Consider the following 26,100-nt stretch of genomic DNA (forward strand, 5'->3'; position numbering starts at 1 on the left):
AATCTGAGAAAATCAACATTACTTCTGTCTTTGGAAGATTTGGTAGGGGGGCTGCTTCTTTCACAATATGTGGAATAAAAAGTGTTTTACTTATTGTGAAACCAGTGTGCCAATCAAAAAGAATGTCACCCAATAGCGAATTACGAATGTGCATTTTTTGGCCAGTAGGAAAATGAGCAGTGCAAGTTAATCGAGAATTGGATTATAATCCAGCCTGCCTTCCTTGTACAACTGCTGCTACAACCCCAGAACGCCTGTTTGAAAAAGAGACAGCACCAGTACATCCCAGATTTTCAGGTTCTGCAGAACAACTGTTAAGACATTTTCCAACAACCTAATTGTGCCAGAGAGGAATATGAAAAAACGGACATCTGCATAGAGGAACAAAACTTTGTCCTACCTATGATTCCAAAAGGATTAGTACGACTGCAATCAGTCACACACAGGAAGTCGGTTCTGCACACTGAGAGAATGGAAGTGGCAATGTTTTGAGATTGTGTTCGCCGTCTGTTGAGTGATTTTACTATAGTATAAGAAAAGCATATATTCCAAGTGGAACCACCACTTACGGAAAAAATTCACTTTTAGAGGCCATTCCATTTAATGTGGGGACAACTGGTACACAATAAATCCAAAAATTATGTGCACATTTAGTGTAGAGTCCTAGAAGACAATCCAGTTCTCGAAGGAAACGGGTAACCTTTAAACAGACAAGAAGTGAATTATCTGGCTAGATCATAAATGCTTTTTGGTGTTCTCAACAGGCCTTGAAGGTCATTGCTTTCATCATCCAACCGACATTTAAGAGAAGCAGAAGCAGTGGACAGTTCCAGCAGAAGCGCACACTGCGAGGTAGAATATTTTAAATACTAAATAAAATAATTCTTTAAACAAAAAACACTTGTCCGAAAATTAACTAAAACAATTCGTTGAAGGATCATTCCAATCCCGGATATTTACCACCCAGTGGAAAGGAGAATGGAACCATTTCTATAAAAAAAGTGTGATATGTAAAGTGAACAGTCCAGGGTGCAGCAGGTGTAACTTTCAGAGCCACCACACACTTCAGGAGATATCTATGTAGAATAGCTCAAGGCTGAAAATGCCCTACTGTATTCTTTAATCCTCAAATCTTCATTAAAATATAAATTATATCCCAATTTTCTATAAAATGACGGTACCGTCAATGAAGACGTCCACAAATATCATAGAGGGTATTATTTAAGTTGCATATTATTAAATATTTCTATAGTATACACTTCATAAAAGCACACTTTTAAGCCTTGGGTGTCTATGCATTATACTTTGAAGTACGGTTGTGTCCTGCTAGGAAGTCTAAAGTTTTTAAGTATTCATTAAGATGCAACTTATTCCCTCTTCCTCTAGAATACGTAGGTAGTGGAAATATGGATATCACCAAAGAGATAAGGTGGGGGAGCCATAATCTTTAATATCAAATTCATTTTCCCCCCTTTGTAATAATTAGGGATTTCAGTATTGAAGTTCCTAATTATCAAAGAAGTGAGAGATCTAAATTGTACTTTAGAGAAAGGCAGCTTTTTAATTAGGCAAATTATTGTGAACCATCCTTTTTCCATTCCAATTCAGGGTTTTCAGGTCCTTAACATATATTCGACAGATATCAAACAATTTAAAAATAAGGAGGGAGAATATCAGTATCTTAATCTCTTAAAGTGTTGACAGTATAGGAAAGGCAGGACTTTCTGTTCTCCCATTTAACTTGCGAGTAAAGTGCGGAAGCCAGAAAAAGAGACTTTGGTTTGATGAGCCCTTAACTGGTGTGCATTTTATGGAATTGAACACAAACATGATCTCACATGTACATTCCATTGTACTATTTTCCATAATATTAAAAATGATCCCAGAATGTGCGCATAGCATGAGACTAGGGCCGCACATGCAAGGCTTTTGTGAACCCCAGTCTCCGAATTAAGACATTGGCTTTGTCTACTTCCTGAAAAGCAGGCATGGATTTACTACCGGTCATATACACAGATGGTAGGCAAGCATTCTCTTCACAAACTTTCCACCCACCAACCCCCGCCCGCATCACCTGTGGAATCACCCGTTGCATATATACGTTGCGTGCAGTAGATTCATTTGGTTGCAGAGGGCAGATCTGTAAAAACCAAATGTATTTGACTCAGAACTCCAAAGTTCAACAAATGCCCTAGTTTAGGGTGAAAACAATTTGAAATCTGATAATGATGCACAGCATCGATGAGCTTTTGATTGTTCTTAACAGTGCAGTAGTGTTATTAACTACGACATATATATTTATACTGTTGGTTTACATTTCAAAAGAGAAATAACAGCAGGTTAAACAGATTTTTCGTTGTTTACCAGCGATTGCTATTGTGTCTTTCTGCTAAGAAATATCAGCCTAGTCACTGTCTTAAAAACAAAGATGTATTTAGTAATTCCTCCTAGTAGCATTCTAAATAAAAAAATAAACTATGATTCTGTTTTTGGGGAGGATTTGGATACACAGTTTGTTTCCTCGCATGTCTGATGAACAAGGTATATGAGGCTATGGAAACATACATTTGCTACAACATTGCACTTATTAATTGTATTCTTTTGATTTAAAGGAGTGTTTTATATGCTAAAATGTCCACGTTTTCACAGTGCACCATCCTTACCATGTGCTACTGTTCGCGGTGCTCTTTAAGCCTGCGTTCCAAAAGATCATGGTCTGTGACGGCTATGTAAAGGTGAAAACAAGCTTCTTTGGGTGGCTTGATAATCTTATGTACCCTGTTCTTACTACACTCAAAGATAGCAAAATGGGCGTAAAAAAAGGGTAACAGGTTACGCTGAGTGCCACCATACTGCAGCGAAGAGAACAGCACCATTTGAAATTTGTTAAATTATTACTCAAACACAACGAGCCACGTTCCCGCGTATGATCGTTCCCATGGTGGAAGCCTGGCACCCTCCCGACATTTGCTTCTTTTCAGTATAAGAAATCCTTTCATGATTTTTTTTTTAAAAGAAAAAAATTAGCAGCTTCGCCTTTTCATTACCAAATATTTGGCCAATTGAACAGAAACGAAAACCATGTTAGCTTAAGTTAGTGGGCTCCTTCACCCCTACATTGGTTAAACAACCCCACCGACCTTAAATGTTGCTTGATCTGTGCTAATCCACTCTCCCTCCCTGTTTTAAGTGAGCACAGAGTATTTTTTTTTTATTGTTGAACGTGTTCCAACCCTCTGCATGGGGTCCTATGCCATTACCCCGTCCAGCTCTCTTCCATTCCTCAAGGCGCCTCCTTGTGCGTTCTGGCTCCTCGTTGAAGACTGCATGGTACAAAAACCCGCCCTGACACTTTCTTCTTCTACGCCACCCACTGTGTCAGGGGTCGGGTAAGTCTGAAGTATCCACTATGACCTTAATAAAAATAGTATCGTCTTTAATGTATGTCCCGTTCTCCAGTACTGTTTGGGCCACAAAGACCGGGCAACCGGAGGCAATGTTCATTTCTCCGGTAGGTTTCTTGAAACTACTGCTGTTTGGGTCTGGTTTGAAAGCGTCCCCCAAATGACGTCGCGAGGGTCCTTGGTCCATCAACATGAGACTCACTTTCTGTTTGAAGGGCCATGGAAGCAGGGCATCATACTCTCCACGCATGATCACAAAAAACAGCGACAAATGAGTCCCTTTCCCCATCCCATCTCCATTCAGGTAAACTCTGGCACACATCTTGTAGCCGAAGTAGCCGGTGTAAAATGGCTGACTATACAGAGAGAGAGTCTTTCCCATGACAGCCTCTTGCTTCCGCCGTTTGTAATCTCGGATCTTCCAGATCAGGATCCCATTGTAACTGGCTGTCTCCAGAACTTGGAATCTGAGGTCCATGTCGGCCAGCCGGATATCGTGAACACTGAGCATTTGATCATGTCTGTTTATCTGTGTTTCAAGTACACCTGAACAAAAAGAAAAAAAACATTGTCATTCTCTGAAACTAGGATAAAACGTTTAATGAATGATTGAGTATCAAGTCTGTGAAAATTAATAGCAATGGTTTCAAATCAAACACAAGATTACGAATAAAGGAAAAAAGCTGTGGTTATAATTTAAAAATATGTATCATTTGGGGTTACATATTGTAATCACAGTATGTCGTTGTATTAAGATACATTTTGAGGCCATTAGAGACTGCATACAATCCTTCTGCAAACCTTTTGCGCTACTAGCTAAAGATTGTTTCAGTCTGCAACATTTAAGCTTAGTTTTAAACTCTGACAGCCCATTGGCTTTAGAGGCCATGCAGCTTGCCTCTAGAAAGCGTGAAAGGAGGTGCCTTCTAGAATACAAGCTTTAGTGAATTCCATACAGATTATTTTCCCACTTTTTTCACCTATGAGAATGGTGCTCCCCTTTGCCCAGGGTTGTCAGAAGCGGTGGCACCCCATGCTCCAATCTTTGTTGGCGCCCCATCCCAAAACTAAACTTCACAGATTCCTTCACTACCACCCCTCAAAGGTGCCTCCCTCATATCTCCTTAGCTCCTCTTTTACATTTTTTTTTATAGCGCTGCTCATCCCAATGTGGAGTGTCAGGGCACTTTACTTCACACACATATTTTTCTGAGTTAATGAGGCATACAAGTGTGTAAATAAATGTCTAGGAAATGCTACCTAAGACAATCAGGACTATAAAGTGTAGGAGTCACATCATCCATACTGGTAGGTATTATATGTTAAGAGTGCTTGGTCTGGATGAACAAAGGGACAGATGTATTAAGTTTTCACACAGTGTCGTAACCATGGCGCCATATCTACTAACATATGGTGCAGTTGCTCTCTCCTCTAGTGCTGGCATACCTTGGGCTGCCTTGCGACCACTGCACACACTTGCACCATAGAGCAAGTATGTGTGTGTGATGTCTAGCATAGGGTTTATACTGGAAGTATAACCTTCCAGCACAAAATTCTATGCTTCGACAAAGTTTAAAGCTTTACAGTTTTGTATGCTGTAAGGTGCAGCAAAAATGCAAAGTTGGAAGGGACTGGTGAAAAATATATTTATCTCCAACTTTACACTTGACTCAAGGAGGCGTAGTCTTTTAATGCAAATCCCATTCTAACAAAGTTAGCAGATAGGGATTATCATTGAAAACCCATGGGCGGATAAAAGAGAATGTCCATGTCCCACCCATGGGACGCCTTCTTGATGCACAGTAGTGCATAGTGCTACTTTAGGACTATTTTCCAAAGCAAGTCAGGATTTTTGCTAGAAAGTAAACCCTAAACAACACTTTGCAACAGGTTTGCATCACTTTTTGTGATGTATACCAGGCTTAAAGTGTTGTTTAATCCACCACACAAACCCAAGCTTTGAAACATAGCACAATGATTGGGGGTATCACACTGATCAAACTGTATTATTACACAAAGAATCCCTTTTTAGCAATCTTACAATAACGAAAGATTGAGGAAAAATAATAAGTTTCTAAACTTATGTTTGCAATTTGCATGCAGTGCTTTGATGCCAGTTCATTGCTTAGCATGCTATATTAGAAAGATTGTAACTTAAATTCTCCGAAGTAACAAAAGGACCTCCGCTACAAAAGCAGTAACACACTGAGCTATCTACATAAAATACAAATCTGTGATCTGTGTGTTGCATGTTTTGCTTAGAGTGGAAACATTGACCCTACATGCTACTTTATCATTAGTCAAACTGTGACTAGACAAATCCCAGATCTCTCTATCAAGCGCATTAACCACCAGAGTTATCATGCCGTTGTTATTATCCCCTGAACAATCTCTGCAGGATGCTCTTATCTCGCCTCTGCCTGTTATGCAAAGGACACCCCCTCGAGATTGGCACTAGGTGGGATGACAATGGTCGCACCACCCTTAACCCAGCACTGGCTACATGTGTGCCAATGTGTGTGCCAACTAATTTTTGCACAAGTGCACTATGTTCATGGTACGATCCAAGTATGGAGTTGCACCGTACACTGCATGGACTTCCTGGCTTGCACTTTTTGAAGCTTAAGATGTTTCAACTCTTTTCTTAGCACTAGGGTGTTGTATGTGTTAAAGACGTAACTAATCAGAGTAGACGAGCAGAAATATTCACTTAAAGGATAACCATGCTAAAGAGAAAGAGAAATCCCATTACTGACCTGAATTGCGGGAAGCAGCGGTTTTACTGACACCTTCTAGCTGCGTCACTCGGACCTGAAGAGATTCTACACTGCTTTTCACGTTGTCCGCTTCCTCCCCAGACTGGCGTAAGAGACGGATTTCTTTGTCCAGGTCCTTCAGTTTTTCTGTTTGTCCATCGATCACCCTCTATATGGAATATATGTGGAAAAACGCAGGTAATTGTTAACATCAAATTTACAATGGACTATCATAACCGCATCTTACCCTTTACTCTCAGTCCGCCTTTTCATCCAACTAACATTAGCTCAAATAACTCATTCCCATTCACGAATTTCATCTGAACTCTAAAACTGGAGTAAATGCACTAGTTTTGAAAGTACAAGAATTAACCTGCGAAGTACAACTAAACCAACACAAACATTGAGTTTGGGTGTCATGTGCCTGAGTTAGGCCCAGTAGGAATTAATATCATTCATGCGTGTGCACAAATCCTTTTTCCTAATGTTTCTTTCTTTTTACCACATCAACGTTTGACACAGAGTTTGCATTTGTGGCACTTGGACTAGTTTCGCATAAACATCGACCTTGCTAACACGGAACACTTCATGAGAACACAATCACACTGCCTTGGCATCAATAGAAGGCTTCTCGTGCATAATACAAATGTGTTTATTATTACATCCATATGGCGCAGGCGCGGTGCGTCCATTGGGGCGTGGGGGCGTAGCCCCCACGCCCCCGCACCTGCCCGCGCCTCCCTCCTCGTGAATGTCAGTCAGCATGACGTCGGACCGTGGGCGGTCCGGCGTCATGTTGACTGACATGCATTGTCAGACGCCAGGGAAAGGCAGCACAAGTGCGCATGAGTGGGCATGGAGCTTAATTTTTTAACCCGTGCCCAGTCATGCGTACTTGTGTTTTTACTGCCTTACGCATGCACATTAGGAGCCCCTCGGTCTCCTAATGGGCAGGCGGCGGGCGAGGAGAAGGCTGTGCCCTCAGCCATTCCTGGCGCTGCAGCAGCGCCAGGATTGGCTGAGGGCCGGGATGCCAGTCACTTGCGTCACGTGGTGTTCCGGACCGGTTTGAAGGGGCAGAGAGGCGCCAACGCGGACCAGGAGAAGAGGCGGTCAGGTAAGTGTCTTTTAATTTTAGTTTTAGGGTGGTTTGGCTGGGTTGGGGTTGGGAAGGTTTGGCTGGATTTGATTTTGATTTGTTTGGGTTGGTGTTGGGAAGGTTTTCCAGTGGTTTGGCAAAATTCGATCGAGATTTGGCTGATTTTGGGGTGGGTTTGCGGGGGACGCGTGTTTGATCGAAAAGTCGTACCCGTTCCACTGGATGGATTTGTGTAATTCTTGGTGAGATTCTTCGTAATCGCTGGAACTACTGTCCCAGTGAGTTTCAAGAGGATCGAAGTAGGGGAAATGCGAAAAAAACGCCTTTTTTTTTAAGGCTCGAAATGCAATGTTATCCAATGGGCGTTTTTGAGGTGGTGGAGAAGTGGTTTTTAGGGTGTTCCAGTTGCTCGAGAGGAACAGGGCTGCTGTGAGTGGTAGGGAGGGGGAATTCATGGGTGTGCAGGAAGTTTGGGAGGAATCCATCAATGGGAAGGGTGTTTTTCGTCAAAGTTGAGGAAGGAAGGAGCTGCCGTAGGAGCCCATGTTAAATGTGAGTGTTTACATGTTTTTGGGGTTGGATTGTAGGGTGCTGCAGGTGGTTCCGAGTGGATGTACTTAGCTGGGATCAGAGTTGGGAAGGTCTAATTTTGATTGCAAGTGTTTTGAAGAAAATCCATGGAGGGGAAGGGGTGTTTTGGTCCTAGTTTGAGAGTGCGTTTTGACGCGACTTTGTTACGGGGCACTTATACGCCCCGCCATTTTCAAATGTCACCAGCCGCCACTGATATGGCGACACAGCTACCTGTAGAACACAAACAATAGTTGCCCGACCACAATCTCGGCCCAAGGCAAGGATGCCATTTTCTAAATATAGCCTTTTGTTTCCTAACATAATCAGAGGAGACACTTCTACTGATCTTGAGGGGTACCTGTGTGCTGAAGCTTTTGCCAAGTAGCTGACTGACATCTTCGCGAGGGGTGTCCAGTTTGTGACAAAGATGGCGTCATACACTCATACCCACCAGGTAAAGGGTTTAGATAATCCAGAAGGGGAATTTCTTCGCAGACCATATATTCACACCCTAGACATGTAGGTTAGTGTTAGCATCGTAGGGCTACGCCCGATTGTTATAATCTTTTATATGTATGCATAAATAACCTGTCTCAACAAGATGGTGGAACTGTTTGTTTTATTCTCTGTGTTGACACTTATGACTTTTTTCTGCTTCTATCTGTTAATCATAGCAGCCCTTATTTTCTACACAAGATTCACTATGGTTCAATAAATATTGAAAACGCCCCTCCATGTATTCTTTGTATATTTCTCGGAGCAAAAGAAAGCACGAGTGACTGAGCGAAAGTTTGAAGTCTTTCACACAGTTCCTGAGGGAACAGAGTTGTCATTTTCAGTGGTTGACAGAACTGTTTGCTCACGGTTTAGGTTTAGGGGGGTTAACAGTGGCACTACAAGCTAGTTGGTCCAAGGGACAACATATCCTACGGGGGTGCATGGAATCAGTCTGGCACCATCCTAAGTTTATGTTGTCCGCAAACGTGCAGTTCCTACTGATTGGTGGAAACTACATGACACCGGAGTGGCTTGCTACTTGAAGCGAAGCTCTTCAACGCCCCATTAGGGATAGTAGGTGCTACATTATAAATACATTCCAAAACCACACTATAGGAAGGGATAAAACCTTCAATTACCACCAGCAAAACGCTGGTGGCAATTGTGCAAGACAATTATATAAAGCCTTGCAGTAACAAGTTTTCCATATTTTATGCTCCATTTTCAACTGCAAAACTCAATAGCGGTAGGTAATGCCATGCGTAATAGCAATTACGCAGATGGATTTAAATGTAAAATGCTTCATTGCTATACATCCAGCCCTGTGTTTTCATTGAACTAGTGCATTCTGTGAACTGTAGATCTAATTCAGTTCAAATTAACAAAGTGAACTAAGGATGCAGTTTACAACAAGTTGCAATAAGAAAGTTGAGGAATGCGCAGTTTTGCATGGTCCAACACTAGTTGCCCTCATTCGAGAACCACTTAAACAACTTCTGCAGTACCTACAGTACTAGAAATACTACAATCTGAGGTTCTGGTTAGACCACAATTTACACCTCAGCTCCAAGAAGTGAACTAGCGCATACCCAGGGTATCCCAGAATCCAATGGTGCCTCTACCAACCGCAAATACTGACTGATAAAGGAAGGTCAGCTTCATGCGAAGAATAATACCTCTGGGTAGCATACTTTTGTCTGCTTGCCCAATTCCAGCATTCGTAGGCTCCCCCTAATAATATCCAACACCAGCTGGGACAGTGACTGCTCTCCCAACTAAGCAACATCCGGTGTCTCATAACCAATCCTAATGCCCATGGGGCACTTTAATCAGACATGAAAACTTTGTGTGACCACTGTCTTGGCACCCTAATCCATCCTTTTCGACTTAAAATGGATCTCTGGGTGAATCTGAGTGGTGGAATTTTGAGTGAACTGATTTTTAGGCCATAGTTCGGATTATCAGCAACTTGGGGTCAAACCCATTGAGTTGTCACTTTTTACACTTAGAAGCGTGTAACAACAGACTTTATTCATTGCATCATTCTACCTGGACCCTCTGCCCCTTTGACTCAGATTATTAAAAAAATGCTTTTGTAAATTTTCGAGCTGAGGTTTTACAATCTGAGTTGAGAATTTCAAAGTGCTGAGCCAGATCAACCTTTCAACCCTTAGTCCTCTGCTGTAAATAGCAACGAAATGGTGTAGTTGTGTGGTCACATCTCTTCCCCAGAATGTGTTAGGACATTCTATAGTTCTGTGTTGTGCTTTATTTTTCAATGGCTCCTTTCCTATGTGTAAATTAAAGACATGGAAGTAGGTCTTGCATGCCAGAGTAGCTGTCTGCAAGATATATTGTTACCAATCCAGTGATGTAATACTGTCTTGTGTATCATTCCACCTTCCGAGAAGTGCCTGCATTAGAGTGCACAAGGGACTATTTTACATCTGAAAAGTAACCTCAATCATCACTCGGTTTGTCACATTCATTCTTCATATTATGTATGCCTACTATAAAGAAAGCAATAATGTTGCTACTTTTTCCCTGCACTGGCAGCCAATAGGGTTGCCTTTAATCTGATAAACAGCATTAGTTCATGCAATGCATGTAAACAGCATTTGTGAATACCTTTAACATACATTAAAGGCAGACAGATCAACTTTCTCAATGCTTGTTTTTAAAAGCTATAGCTCAGACTGATCACGGAGTACACAGTGAATTAATGAATGAATTATTTTATTTACATAATTACTTAAAATCATTGCAAAGTTGCAGTACAATATCAAAAGATTATTGTATAAATACGTATCTCACACCATTATAATACATATATCAAATCGTATATAAAAATACAAAATATAATTTGAACACCGGTCGCAGACCATTTATAAAAAGTGGGTATTACCCTAAAATACATTGGTTTAAAATTACGTTTGGAAAGGTCCCTGTTCCTTATATGTTCTTGGGAAAAAGAGGAAAAAAGTCACCTAATGCATTGCAGTTTGGGAGGGACCATGGGGTCCTTTTCTGGAGGGGATCCTCACCATTTGTCTCCTTCTGTTACTACTGGAGTCTCAACAATTGCACCGCACAATTTTCTTCTGTGCTGTTTTCAATTAGGACCCTTCATGTCATATTCATGAATTTGCCACATTTGGCCAGATCCGAGGGCTCTGTGCAGGACTGGAGCAGTACACAATGTGCAATCACTTCTGTCATTCAGTATCTGGACTCTAAACCTTCTCCCAACTCTCATAATGGATCTACTCTTTGCACTCAGTACATTTGGAGAGTAAAGATATCTTGATTATCCACTAGGAATGCGAAAGGGTTCCAGACCATGCAACACCGGTGGTGAAAGAGAGTACCCACAACAGATGCTGCTGGCAGTCACTGCCTGGTCCTGGACTCAGGCCTTGCGTCTAGCACGGCGATGGGAAAATCTAGAGATATAAATCTGACAACAAAAAGTGGATGAGCTTAAATTGACAAAAGAATAACAACTAATTAAGATTTCTTTATTTCTAACCTGAACTGACCTTGATAGTAGCTTTGAAGATATTTGGATTAAGTCCTTTATTCAACAGCAAGGAAAAAATACAGATCACTCTAACAGTTTTGAAAGCTTAAGTGTATTGGCCTATCTGAAATGGTAATGAGATCTCTGTGACTAGTGGTGGAATATTTGTGTTGTTGGTATGCTCAAAAATACTTTAGGAATGATAAGTGCACTAAAGCGTTTATAACATTTTGGACAAACCAGGTCTAATTGTTTAATAAATATGAAGCAACTATTAGGGAGACCTTCACTGGGAAACAAGATGATCAAATGCATACAAGGATATGAAAATAAAGACATAAGATCCTCTGTATAACCCCATCTGGTGTAAGATTGAAACTGAGGCAGGTAGCTAGTGCATCTAATACCGGATAAACAAGCTAGTAGTGTTGTACGGCTTATACTTTCACAGTTAAACTGTGGATTTGTTGGACAACATGAACATCAAAACTGTGCAAGACTGATTCAACACACACTATCAGTATATGTTATCCTTAGTCCTGTTAGCCTACAGTGCACCATCTGCACCACTAACCTTGCAAGTTGACAGGTGGAATGTGCAACCTCAGAACATGACAACACTGACTCCTCAAGGAAAGCACAGTAACAGATCTAGAACCCTTTTGTTTGGTAACTCATGCATGCTCAAAGAGATATACAAGAAATACACAATGGCGTTTCAATATTTATTGTAGCATTATGAATATTGTGTAAAATACGTGCACTGCAATAATCAATAGAAGGATACAGAATAGTGTGATAAGCATTATGAGGATGGTGAACAAGATAAACATTTCAACCATTGTGCTGTTTCAGAGAATATATGCTCTCATATACATACTGTTATATTTTGTACTCCTACCTAGTGCTATCTTTCCTAGTGTGCCAAGGGTGGGTGAATCTGCCAGGATCACTGAAGGGTGATATAACTTCCCCGTTACCTGTGGGTAAGTGTGATCAGGGAGCCCATCTTGGTGGACAGCTGGACTTCATCCCTCACAAGAGGAAAACTGGAATCAGCTGGGCTGGAATTCTGGCATGGTGTGACCTCACAGTGCCAGCAAAATACTCTTTTAACTAAACAAAGGAGTGATGTTGTTTATATACTAAAAATTACCCATGTTGCCATGCTGAAGTCCCAGTCAGGTTGCCATTATTGATTCTACCCTGACAAAGTTGTCGCCGAGCGAACAACAATAAACAACATCATTTTGTGCAGTGAACTTAAGCTTTCGTACAGAATGTTCAAGGCTCTGATAATATGCCTACGAAGATGTGTAAATGTAAGCAAAAGCTATTTCATGGAACATTAGCCATACGAGCACACAAGCAAAGTGTCAAGTTTCAACGTTCAAGAAAAGATATCAAGTTTAAACAGGAGCACGTAAAATGGAGGGGTTCCTGCCTGGGCCTTAATGTTATCACAAGACACAGATTTCTTGGATGTAAGGTGACTAAAAATCTTCCTAAAATGTATGTTAAAAATAAAGTGTCAATATAAAACTTAAAACCGTAAAGCATTTTGCTTCTTTAATAATAAAAGCATATAGAAAGACAAATTGCATGTTAAAAAAAGGAAATCAAAAAAGTACTAATTAAAAACACTTCATTTCTAAGAGCAATTTTGCAAATTAAAACCTAGCCGAATTAAAAAAACAAACTCTACTGCTCGGAGCTGCCAGATTATTTAAATGTTCTGAGGAGTAGATAAAACATTGCTGTTCCTAGCATCCATAGATGACTGCTCTGTTGGCACCCCTCTTGCTAGTTCCATGGAACAAACATGTTCAAATCCAACTACCTCATCAGCCGCTGAAGGAGTGATGGCTACTAGTGCATCTGTAGAGGACGAGCCAGGATCCATCTCACCAGGAGCTGAAGCATCCCAGAAAGGCTCATAATATGCATGCTGAAGCGAAGGCAATCACACAGGGCCTCTGTACAGGTGAGTCATAAGGGAATCCAACAGTAGCGTAATGTCGGTAGACTGGACCGGTTTCATCTCCCAAGCATATATATCCAGCAAAGTGAAGGAAATCAAGCAGGGCATGTGTACAGGTGCGTCTTTAGGGGACCCACCAGTAGCATCATGTCCATAGATTGGACCGGTTGCATCTCCAAGCATATATCCAGGACACACTTGAAAGTGCACATCTGAAAATGGAATTCGGGCTATTTGCAGTGTGGCCAGACAGGCTGATAGGACAAGAACCAGGTGTCATTAAGTTCTTGAAGCAAGGGTACTCCAAAGGACTGTATCATTCTCTCACGATACAGTAGGACATGTGTTAGTGCAATCCCCATTTGGCCGCATGGCGGATCATCCATTGAGGTGCAAAGAGAATAAAATCAGTGTCCCAACAATTAGAAACAGGACAAGCCGTAAGCCTCTAAAAATGCTTTCCAGCACAGAGTGTATGAAAGATGGACTAACTCCGAAGACTGTCTGGAAGGTACTAATCAACCCGGAGCCAATTGACTGAAAAAAAGTGTGCAGTCCCCGCAGGATTGGAAATGTTAAAAATGCGGTGCACTAACTCCCCAAAATGATGTGGGATATTGGTGCAAAGTAGCAACTGTATCTCAGAGGAAGACCTTGCAACTTGAAGATCAAACATCTCCTGTGAAGATGTCAAGGCCACTTCTTTCTGAAACGATAAGGCTTTCAGTCTGCTTAAAGAATTAAACTTCACATTCGAAATCTGTATTGAAAGCCAAATTGTCACCTGCCTCAATTTTGAATGTATTTGCAAAGCATCCAATTCCAGTACATCTGTGTATTTACAAAAGGAAAAATTCAATATGCTCCCATTGGGCACCAAGTGTTACACATTGAAAGCTGCTGAATGCAAAGCATTAACCTGTGATTGCGGCCTGAACGAAACAGGTGATATATTGCACCACGCATGCCTGAGACAAAAGTGTAATGGAGAAAGGAGAAAAACCTTATGCACAAGTGGTTTGAAAATTGAACAAAAAAGGGTGTGAAAAGGCATGTGGTTATTTGTAAAAAAAATCTTTAAAGACGAAGCATCCAGTATATATATGCTGTTGACTAGTCACAGAGGGGAAAATGTTTTCGGAAAATAGACTGTATGCATAAAATAAGGATTTCGGAAAAAAACACTACATGTCTACTTGGGTTGTTATAAGCAAAATCTAACTAGGATGAACTGTGAAAATACAAATTTGAGGAAAATATCTAGGTAAAGGCACTAGGTGATATGCCTAAAAATAGTATTTGGTTGTAGCAGGTGAACTGAGGTAATATTATAAATGTGCTGTCGAATGCTGTGCCCAGCTTCAGGTTTGCTACAACCTCAAAAGCATCACAGTATTGGCAGATGCAGAATCAATCAACGGATGCCGAAGGTAGAGCTCCATGCTGTAAAAAAAGAAGTATGGAAGTACCTAAAGCGTTTGGAAAAATGTGAGAAGCCATGCTAAGCCTGTGTTGATAGAACTCGAGTCACAAGGAGCAGTCAGGCTTGTTCTATGATTCCCAATGAATTTCAGGGTTGAAATCGAGAGCTTTCCTTGGTCTCTTTCACAACTTTTCTCCTTTCAACTTTAAAATATAGGGAGCTGTAACCAACAGTCAAATTGAATGGCATGAAAACCGAGGATCAAAAGCTAAATCCTCGCCAGCAGCTACACTTGAGCGTATAAATCCCTATTAATGTTTCAGATGTATCACCTTCAACAAGTACAACATGCAGCAAGTTACATCATTCTAAAGGTAAAAAAAGACAAAATGTTTCACATGGCATGTTTGCTCTATGGAATGGTCATGGCTTCCAAATCAATAGGTGAATGACTTTAAACTGTTGCGTTCAGCGGCAAAGTGTGTCTGACCCCTCACTTGTCACTCGGAAAGATTTGTGCTATACTCCAATATGCATAGAGATCTAGAAATATGTCCCTCGACCACGTCAGAAGGCCAGCTTTCACCAACCAGGGAGGGGCTCAGGGGTCTTCGTTTCTTGGACCTAGACTTTTGGACTCCTCGCCTGTTGATATCAGCTCAAAATCTTATTTTCTTTCCTTGTATCAGTCAATGAAGGCCGTCCGCTTCAGTGAACGAGGTCTGCCGGGTTGATGGGCGGCCATAACTCTTCAATACAGAAGATCTAAAAGCAGTTAGGTTTATGGTCTTTGGCTTATAATTATAACACAAACAACCCTGACTCATTAGGGCTTGATTATTTTCCAAACCTAGGAATAGCTTCAGCCAAGCAGCTTGGAGGGCAGAACATATGAGTTTTACTCCATTCGATCACTACTTCCTTCCCAAGGAAATGTGATCACAAGGATCATCGTCTTACAACTCACCTTACTCTGTAGAATCCACCTGCTTGTCTAAACTGATGTTGGAGAGCCCTGGTGATAGCAAGCTTTGACTACTGGAACATCATTTTCACAGGCTCCCGAAGTAATCGGCTGGTAGGATTAGGCTTCTATGGCTCCACAATCAGGCATATACTGTTGAGTGTTTCCACATAAAACCAGCTCTGAAAGCACTCTGTTGCCCATCCAAGAAGAATTAAGTTCAAAGTTCTCTGCACTACATATAAGTACTACTGTGGCAAACTAGCAGAGACCAACTTCAGAGTTCCCATTTTGACTGTCTTGAGTAAGAAGGCAAAAACTGAAAGATAGGTTCATTTTTTTTAATCGTACACATTTGCAGTCTGATATAGTGACGGAGAGCCATTGATTTATTTCCTCTAATATTTCCTTATGTGTGTATTCCAGGTAGCCAGGTCAGACATCCAATGCAAATTTCCTCTGACTTGACCTGTTTCTCAACGAGTTGCATGCTCATCATTTAATTTCTATGGGGTCTGAAGGCTGCAAGTCTGAATAATCTCCTTTACCATTAATCTCTGCAGTTTACAGATAGAGTACTTCGGGGACTGCCTCCGCTGCTTCACAGAAGAAACTGCGCATTACTGTAATTCAATTATTGTTATATCTAACCGAGCCCCAAGGCAAAGCAAACACTGAAAGCAATAAAGCACTCCTTCACAGAGACAGATGGCAAGATTTCATGCAACAGAAAATCTGTCCCAAAAAAAGATGGCTGACAAAACCCTACAGGACGCAGGACAGCCTTATGACAGGGCTGCTTCAGAGTGACAGCACTTACAATGAACTCTCTTGCCTAGAGTCACAGGGAGATCGCAGCAGGAACCAGGGATCCGTGGTTCAGTGTAAAAGAGCCAAGCAAATCTATTGGGTGTAAAACACTTAACAATGGCCTAAACTAATTTGAATACAAATATAAATGATATATTGTTCTTCAGCCTATTGACTGGTGTCACTTTCCCTTTCTCATGAACTGGGGAAAACCTTTAGGGTGCTGCGAGCAGGGAGGGAAGAAAGAGACCAGTGATCACCAATCAATCAATCAATTAGGGTTTGTAGAGCACTCTACTCACCCGTTAGGGTCTCAAGGCACGGGGTGGGGGGTGTATGCAGCTCTGGTGGGGTAATTCGAAGAGCCAGGTCTTGAGGTCTTTCCTGAATTGGTGCAGTGTTGGGCTTCGGCAGAGGTGGAGGGGAGGCCGTTCCAGGTCTTGGCTGCGAGGCAGGAGAAGGACCTTCCAATAAAGGTCGCAGAGGTGTTGGGTGATGTGGTTGTGCTGTGGGATATCGAGGATTAGTCTGGCCGTGGAGTTCTGGACGGTCTGGAGTTTCTGGAGAAGTTTTTTGTTGATTCCGGCGTAGAGGGCGTTGCCATAGTTGAGTGTGCTGGTGATGAGGGCGTGACGGTTTGCCTGGAGTCGGGGGTTATCCATTTGAATGTTTTGCGTAGTATGCGGAGGGTGTTGAAGCATGCAGAGGAGACAGCATTGATCTGGCGATTCATTGCGAGCGATGAGTCAAGTATGATACCGAAGTTACGTGCATGATCTGTCAGGGAGGGTGGGTTTCCGAGAGTGGGGGCCACCAAGTGTCATCCCATGCGGAGGGGGTTGAGCTGAGGATGAGAACCTCTGTTTTCTCTGAGTTGAGTTTCAGGAAGCCTTTCTTCATCCAGGTTGTCGACAGCTGTCATCCCTTCTTGGAAGTTGTTCCTGGTGATGTCGGGTTCCTTGGTGAAGGAGAGGACGAGTTGGGTGTCATCTGCGTAGGAGACGATGTTGAGCCCGGGGTTTCTGACGATGGTTGCGTGGGGGGGCTTGTAGACGTTGAAGAGGGTGGGGCTGAGGGAGGATCCAACATTTTCAATAAATTCTTTTGTCTATGTTGAAGGGAGGTTTGAGGGACAGTTGGGTGGAAACACAAAGACTATGCACTACATGTCAAATAATAAAAACAATTACAATTCTACATGGTCTGCATGCTATCTTATGCCTTGTTTCAACCTATATACCGCAGCTTCCTCTTTTAGGATTCGACAAGATGTAATGCGGAGGAAGGTTACAATAGAAATTCTATTCTACTTAACAAACTGATTTATATAGCACAGGCCTAGTCATAGTGGAAATGATGTTGTGCACAATTACAAAAAAGAGACATTATTAACAGTTGGACCAGAGATCAACCTGGTAATGAGAGAAGAACCAGTTCAAAGAAAAATGTTTGACTTTTGTCTGATACCAAAGAGAAGCCAATTTTGACCACGTATTCTCAGATTCTCTAGCTCCAAAGCCAACTTTGTGCTATCCTATCTCTAGCTGAACTTGCATCCTGCATGTGCCAGGGTGACACTAGAAACAGCAATGCTGTGATCCTCCATTTTCATCCCTCTGCAAACCCCTCCATACTCCCCCCACCACGCAGTTCAAGTTTGCTGCTGCACTGCGCTATCCACTTTAAATAACTAGGTTTCCGGCCTTAATCTAGCACACCCTGTCCTCCAAAAGAACGTTAGACAGAACCCCAAAAGTGTGTCCCATACAACATATATACACCATATAGCTGATGATCACCAAAAACTCACCGCCAACTAAATGCCACACATGCATACATGTCTGTTTTTTGGGTAGTAGTCAGTTTTACTGACCTATAAGCTTTGTAAGCAAGTGGTAAAGTCCTCCATATTACACCAAAAACATGCGCCCACACCTAAATGAATAAGACACATTCACCTAAATCAAGACAGTCCAGAAGATAATTTCTGAAACTTACAATCACGAGCTGAAACAGACTCCTATCTGAAAAAGAACTCAAAACTATTTGGAAAGTCAGTGGACATCTATGAGGTCATGCCAAGTGGATTTGTGATCCAATCAAATGGCACTTACATAAGTATTGGTTTTCTCTCTTGGGGACCACTGTGGCCTGCGGCTGCTACGGAGTTGTAGGTGAGGCATAAGAAAAGTCGTTATCAACTGGTGTGAGATCACAACATGGTGTGAAAATCAGTGCATAATACCTTTGTGTAAGTGTATCATATAGCATCATGTTGTGAACGACATCTTGAGCCATTCCTGGATTTTTAAGTAAAAAGAACTTTGCATTCAAGAATTAGTCACTTCGTAATTCCGATTAAATGTATGGTGTTCGATAAAATGAGAAAAAGAAGGGGTACACTGCCACAAGATGGCTTGCCCAAGGAAGGGATAATATCGATAAATTTCAAAAGGGGATCTGAATCAAGTGGGTGTAAATTCTGGTAGAGGAGGGCACAAAAAAATACAGAGCAATACTGTCTTATTGATGCAAAAATGAGAAAATATATTTAATCTGTGAAGCATAGTATAACTATGTCTTTTGGAGCAATATTTGAGAATGAAAATATATATTATATAAATAACATACTTTACAATCATCAGACTTACTACTACTCTTACATACATACATTCCTTATCCCTTTCATTTACGCTGCGTTGTGGAGGTAAATTGTTTCTTCGTTCATTGTTTTAATAACACAAAGTTGAACAGGATATTTCAATGTACTGATACAACCAAAAACTATACATATTAGTGGCCAGAAAACAAAATTCTGAAGAGCTACAATTTTCTATGTTCGATTCCCAGCATGCAAAGTCCTGGTAGCGGAAAACAAGAAAGGAATAGATGAACTGGGCCTGGTGGAATAAGGCCGCGTCATAGCTATGCAATGTATATACAGGCCCCATTCTGTACTGCAACAGCACAGCTATTGAGCATGTGGTGCAGTTGGGATGGGGTCGAGGGGTGTCAGGAGCCCATTGCATCCAAATAAATGGCTTTCTTTTATTATGCAAATAAGGAGCTGGGAGCGAAGCCTCTATGCTTATATTACATCCCATGGCAACCTTGATCCACCACTGTTGGACTGCTATGTTGTTGCCTGTTTTTAACACAAAAACAAGTGTAATTCGCATAGCTGACACTGGTTACATCACGGTTGGGACTGGCTTGTCGAATCATCGAATAGCAAAATCCAGTCGAGTTTTCTCAATGGCCCACAAGGGTGCAAATAATCTCCAATGAAATTCATTGGATGGCAGTTTCCTCATAGATATATTAATTGTGGATACCCAGGAAACCTAAGTGAATTTTATTCGACAGGGGTCAGGGGCCCGGTCAGGCTTTTTCGACGTTTCCGGATGGATGCGAATAGAGGCACTTGTGTTCTACACAGGCCTGCATTCGGAGTAATATGTACTTCACGGTTCCGGTCAGATGGGGTTAAAAAGCCAGGGCTACACCATACATGGCACTCCGCGAGCACCTGCTCCGGTTGTTCATGGAGGCACACTGAAAGCTCACCTCCGGCTTCCGGCACTTACTGATAATGGAGCCCGGACCACACACAGCAGCGCGCGGGCATCCGGTGCCTTCACCGCGCTCTTTCCCGCTCACAGATTTTCAGAAAGCGGTCAAAGTCTGTGCTAAACAACCACTGACATGACAATTAGCGAGGGTCTAATCAATGTACTATTTTAGTAAAGCAAGTCACAAAAAAACACAAACAGGGAAATGAGAGCAATTTAAAACTGAATGGCATGCTTAGAAAGATGGTTAACGGGGCCACCAAAACAATAATTCAAAGCCTAGGGAAATGAATGACCTTCTGTTTACATGCACAATGTAACCTAGTGGGTTCATTCACCTGCTGTAGAGATCCGGGAGAGGACTGAAACTCTGTATATGTATCAAGTGGGCTCGGTGTTTCATTCAACAAAACGAGCATCGCAGAGTACACACTCTTTTTATGTTACGCGAGACTGAGGAAGCGAGTGCTTTGAGAGAAAAAAAAATTATTGTACATAAATCTGGAATCTTTGTAAAAGTACCCAGAACAGGAAGTGGACACGCTGAAGCACATGGTTCTTTTGAAAATATATATTATGCAATTACTTACACAAAAATATGTGGTGCGTCCATACGTTTTGTCACTTGCACTATTAGCAGGCTGCCAGGGTTCATCGGCCGTTACAAGTATACCCCTGACATCATACCCCCCGTGACTCACCTCCTGACTAGTCCCAGTGCGTCATTGCTAATGACCGAAGCGGTTTGTTGGGGCCATATGATCCATACTTACATTACGCAATACCCCATTTAGAATCCGCTCTGACTGGACAAGTAAGTGTGCCAAGTATCGTGGGCCGAAGAAAGGAGCCCGCGCCACCGCCGCTACTCCGGTTACCGGACCACAGAGACTCCCTTTTAAAAATAAAACCTTATTTGCAGCCACAGCTGTGAGGCGACAAGAGGGTCTATTATCGGGCTGATAATTTAACGGCTCGTAGTGCTGCAGCGCAGGCGCCAAGGCATGACGTAAGCAAGGAACACGTGCCCCATCGAGGAGCAAAACGTAACATTTATACACCACCACCACCTCGAACCATACCACTAAAGATGTTGTGTGAAAGCACTACCCACCCTAGAAAAGTTTCTTCCATCCATCTTTCCTTCACCCTGCATGCGTTCCTCTTTCCCTTTGACCTTCCTTCTGCCACTCTTTTCTTCCTTTTACACCCCCATACTTTTCTCCTCTTTCTCAACCCTTCCTTTCATCTATCCTTGACCCTTCCTTTCGCCATTCTCTCCTTTTCCCATCCATCTTTTCTTCTTTCCTTACACCCTTCCTTCATTTCACACTTTATTCCTTCCTACTCACCCCTTGCTACCTCGCAGTCTCTGCGCCCCTGTGCTCTTTCCACCCTGTGGCTTTGTTTCGCTGTCTCTGGTACTGATTGATTCACAGTGTCACTTACGAGTTTCTGTCTGTAAATATGCAGACAGAAGAGGCCCGTAAAGAACTAGTAAAGGAGAGTAACAGTTTAATGACAGTTGCCTCCATCAATTCTCACCATTATCTGATATTACGACAAATAATCTTGATTAAAAAATGTGCAAAATGGTTGAAGATGAAAATCTTTTACTGCATCATAAAAGCATGCATAAGTGTTCAGAAAATGATATTGGGAAAAACGTAAATAAAAAAAGAGAAAAACAGTTTTTTGTTTAAGCAATGTAAACAGGCGTTTAGGGAATCAAACGTGGTTAACTTAGAAAATGTGCGGCTGATTACCTAACGTGACCAATGGAAAAAAATGCATACCTAATGAAACACTTTAAAATGATTAAAATGTTTAGTTCAAAGATACTTGATATTACAAGATTTTCAGTTTTATTTTAGTAACATGCGAAAATAAACATGAATAACAAAGTGATGCATAGTAATCTGTTTGGGAAATAAAAACGTGTGAAATGTTTTATTAGTAGTACCTATATTGACATGTAACTTTTGGAGAAAATAATAATGAGTGAATGTATTAAGAAAACTGAATTATTCATATTAATGTGTGTTTTATATTGATCATAACGTGGTAATGATTTAACAAGTTTTCATGTAGGCCTCAAATGCTTCTTTTTCATTGTTCAAAAAGCAGAATCTAGATGAAGTAGTAATTTTAATCGGTATGAGAGCTTTTCTGAAAGTTTCTTTTCTTGCTTATGAACAATAGGTCCTTTTCATTCAGTAACACCTTTGACAGAAATGTTTCAATACAATTGCAAACCCAGGTAGAGTGTCTGGGAACAGACAGATAGTGAATAAATGAATTTTCTTACTTCCGAGAAGAGGATGCAAATTATTAAGTTGTTGAAATTGATGACTAAGCAAAAGGATTACTTCATGTTTCTGGATTTTTTAGTGAGGTATTGATCACACCATGAGCAACCCACTTTGGACAACCAATGAAAACCAAAGCGTACGATGGAACTGATACATTGTGGGAGTAAACTGAGAACGTTTGGAAGTGTAATTGCCCCCATGGAGCAGAAGATGGGGCTGGTCATCATTTTCAATTTCCCAGCCTGGCAAGCTGTAGGACTGAACTTTGATTTCTTACCTATGCTGAAACCATTTGAACTGAACTTTCTGAACTGACCCAACCTGTACCTTACCGGCTGGTATAGTGTGCAGGTAGAACTCTACGGCTGGAGAGTTTATGGACTTATTCTTGTGACTCCATACGCTTCAACTCTGCATATTTTGGTTTGTATAACCTAATTGCTGAATTTGACTTTTCCCGAAATGTTCTCTCTCTCTCTTTTCCCTTATGTAATCAGCAATTGTCTATGTTATCAAATCAGTATGACATTGTGGGACTAATTGTACTAATTGATTTCTACAAACAAAACTTAAATGTGATTTGTGTTTCTTGACTATTCAAAATGAGGTTTAGATAAATGATTTACATGAGCAATTGTTTCGTATTTGAGTCATTCTTGGTGTGAAACTTCTTATCGTAAGTTTTATCATTTATTGTCTACAGAAAAGTAGTTTGTCGTCAGCATGAATTTGGCATTTTTTATTCCAGATCCTAAGGATTTGCTGCATGTTCTCTTTATAGTCCCTGTTAGCTCACATAAAAAATCCATCGGAGGATCTAGGATAGCCAAGTTGTTTTTTTTATTTGGGCACAGAGAGAATATAGTAGGTATAATGAAATTAGTTTTTGTTTAGCTTCACGCTGCATCACAAGTCAACAAAGGTAGATCCCACTTTACATACCAGAGTGAGAGGTACACGACCCACATAACCCATGGTTGGGTAGTAAATGATAGGCATAATTAGGGTGCATTGGGCCCCTTGTAAACCAGGCGCCACTGCACCGGCTGCACTAATGATAGCCAGACGCTTAAAATGGTGTTTTTTCATTGGTTCGGAGTTAACTTTTCAGACATTTATTGTCGGGTCACACCCTTGCCAACTGCAAGCAGGCAGCCCTGCATAATCCCTCAAATTCTGACAGCGGCACCTTCACTGTACCTTCCTCAGGCCTCCTGAATTTATTACACGGATCTGTGACAGGAACATCACACCAAGATTTGAAACAAGGACCAGATGTACGAACACATTTTTTGGTCAGAAACCCTGCGATTCAGTAAATCACAGGTTCTTCAACGAGAAAATGTGTTTTACGAATGTACTAAACTCATTTAATGATTCGGTACCATGGTACCAACATGCTAAATGGGTTTAGGAAACCGTTAGGAACTGCTATTTGGAAAGGGCGTGTTTAGGGCGTCCATTCCAAACAGAGATTCCTTATGGTATGTATTCAATGTTTGCAACTGAAATCCTGTCACAAAACATTAATATTTTACTGACACCTCAAAGGAGGTGGTAACCACTCAGTAAACTGGAAGAGGTCCCCTAGGGACCGATTTACCCCTTGTGAATGGTCATAAAATATTTTGGGGAGTAGGGAGTCTGTATTTAAAAAAAGAATGCTTTATTTAGAAGAATGACAGACATGGTAGTCTGCTGACTCCAGTAAGCCAGCATCTCTTTGATGGCAGAAAATCGATAGTGGGTTGCAATTTGTCACCTACCTCATTAACGTTCATCAGGTAGGTCGAATTGCAACCCACTGTAATTCGGTATTTTCTGAACAGGAAATACAGGTGATTTTAGGAAATGTGCAGTTTTTGCGGATAGTTTCCAGATCCAGCACTGAATATAGCAAGTGCAAGTATGCCTGCATTAATTTATGTATTTTTCGTTTTTTTCAATGCATTTTAGCACACAGGAAGACACACTTCCCTTTTGTGCCAGTATATTTTGAGGCTGTGTGTGGAAGTTTTTCCTTGCCATCAGAGCTGGGTCTTTAGTGCTTCCACTGCGGAAAGCTTATTTATTTTTTCCACAGAGGGTTCAGTCTATTCTATAAACTTTCCCATTCTCATTGGAGACATTGCAAAACTGGCATGGGTTGCTTCACGCCATGCCGGTCTAGCACGCGGCGCCGGGGCAGATAAGTGCTTCCTTGGTGGGATGATTGGGGCTCAGCTGTTTGGTCGACCGGTCCATCATTTTGCAGTGGTTTACTATTTGAAGTTTAATTTTAAAAAACACAAAAAAACGCTTCTTTACATATTAAAACAATATTTCTGATCCAAAACTGTCAAGTCAGTCCTGGCGGTCTTTTAGTTGCTCTCCCCACCTTCCTGGCACAAAAGGGGAAATCTATAAATGTTTAGAAGGAAAAAGTGCGATAAGGAAGCGGACAATAAACCATGCTTTTATCGCATTTGTTCCCCAACCTCTACGCTGGATGGCGCATTTTAAGCACAGTTTTAACACCGTTTCTCCACTTGTTTGGAAATGGTTTACATGTTAGGAAAAAGTGTGACTGCCTGGACGCACTTTTTCCTCATGTTTTCCCCCTTTTTACAGCACTACAGCTAGGTATAATGAATTGGAATTTTACTCTGAAATTGTGCTTTTAAGGCATTTTATTTGCTGATAAAGATAATAAATGAGGCTGATAGTGTCATATGACATTCAACAACAGTTCTCAGTGGAGGGTGTCCCCTCTCACTTGTGTTGGAATACAAAATTATGCTTTTGCATTGTTTTACGTAGATTAGTATTCGCGGCAACATTTTGTGTATGGGTGCCATTTTGTATCATGATCGAAACCAATCCTTTGCCATTTCCGAGAAATGGGCTTCTCTAGGTTATGTTTCTGCGGAGCGGAGTTCTGCTTTACTATGAATGCACTGTTTTTATTAGCGCATAGATATAGGCCTTCTCCCACTTGTCTAGTGGTCGGTACAGTCAGAGTGACCTTGAATAGTAGATAATGTGTGCCTGGCCTCAGAATTAAAACTTACTCCTTTGTAATTTACTGTCCAGCTGCATCTCCCTGGAAAATTCCATGGTGAGATGTGTTTTCATTGGTTTTGAGGTGTACACAATGTATCGTTATGCTTGCTGATGCCAGTCCCTCTGCAGCACTCCTAGCGACTGGGCAGACAGGGCTACGCTCTGAGTGTACTTTGAATAAACTGTTTTTGGTTTGTATTCTCTACAGTCCGACCGACTCTTCATTTGGTACGGAAGGCTGAGAGGTGGTCGTGAGTCACCCGGGTGACCCTATTCGGGCCACTTCCTTCCCAAAGTCCTCATTTTTCGCTGACTTGTAAGCAATGACGGATGTAAAAACTGCCACATAGTGAAAAGAGCTGCTATAAAAGCAATACATGATAGACATTGTAGCATCTCATGATGGCAATCGGCTGAAATGGTGTGATTTTTTATTTAGGTGTCTGTATGCAGTCTAGAGTACACATCACAATGTGGTTTTATGCCTAGAATGTTTTTTTTTATTTTAAAGTAAATATTTGTTTCTTTAAGCACTAGAAATGCCCAAATGCTCTATTATGCAAACATTGTCATGTGCCTCCAAAAAAGTATCTGGCAACCTTAGTCACCTTGAAAACGGAGTAAATAAGCAAACGGGAGGGTGGGTT

The 26,100-nt window shown here is 41.4% G+C and overlaps 1 protein-coding gene across 3 annotated transcripts in view; it reads right to left on the bottom strand.

Annotated features, from left to right (window-relative positions):
• Window positions 1-1,430: 1,430 nt before the first annotated feature.
• TRAF3 (TNF receptor associated factor 3) overlaps window positions 1,431-26,100 on the bottom strand; it is a 722,485-nt gene continuing 697,815 nt past the window's right edge. For 2 of the 3 annotated variants that reach the window (XM_085626331.1, XM_085626330.1), the window contains 2 exons: window positions 6,161-6,329; window positions 2,541-3,950 (listed from right to left, as the gene is read on the bottom strand). In XM_085626331.1, the coding sequence (XP_085482457.1) occupies window positions 3,379-3,950; window positions 6,161-6,329 (741 nt within the window). In that variant the 3' untranslated portion in view covers window positions 2,541-3,378. Of the gene's footprint in view, window positions 3,951-6,160; window positions 6,330-26,100 lie in introns of all 3 variants that reach the window. The other variant, XM_085626329.1, reaches the window with a different exon arrangement.

The sequence above is a fragment of the Triturus cristatus genome, chromosome 9 (assembly GCF_964204655.1).
Source record: "Triturus cristatus chromosome 9, aTriCri1.1, whole genome shotgun sequence".
Lineage (NCBI taxonomy): Eukaryota > Metazoa > Chordata > Amphibia > Caudata > Salamandridae > Triturus > Triturus cristatus.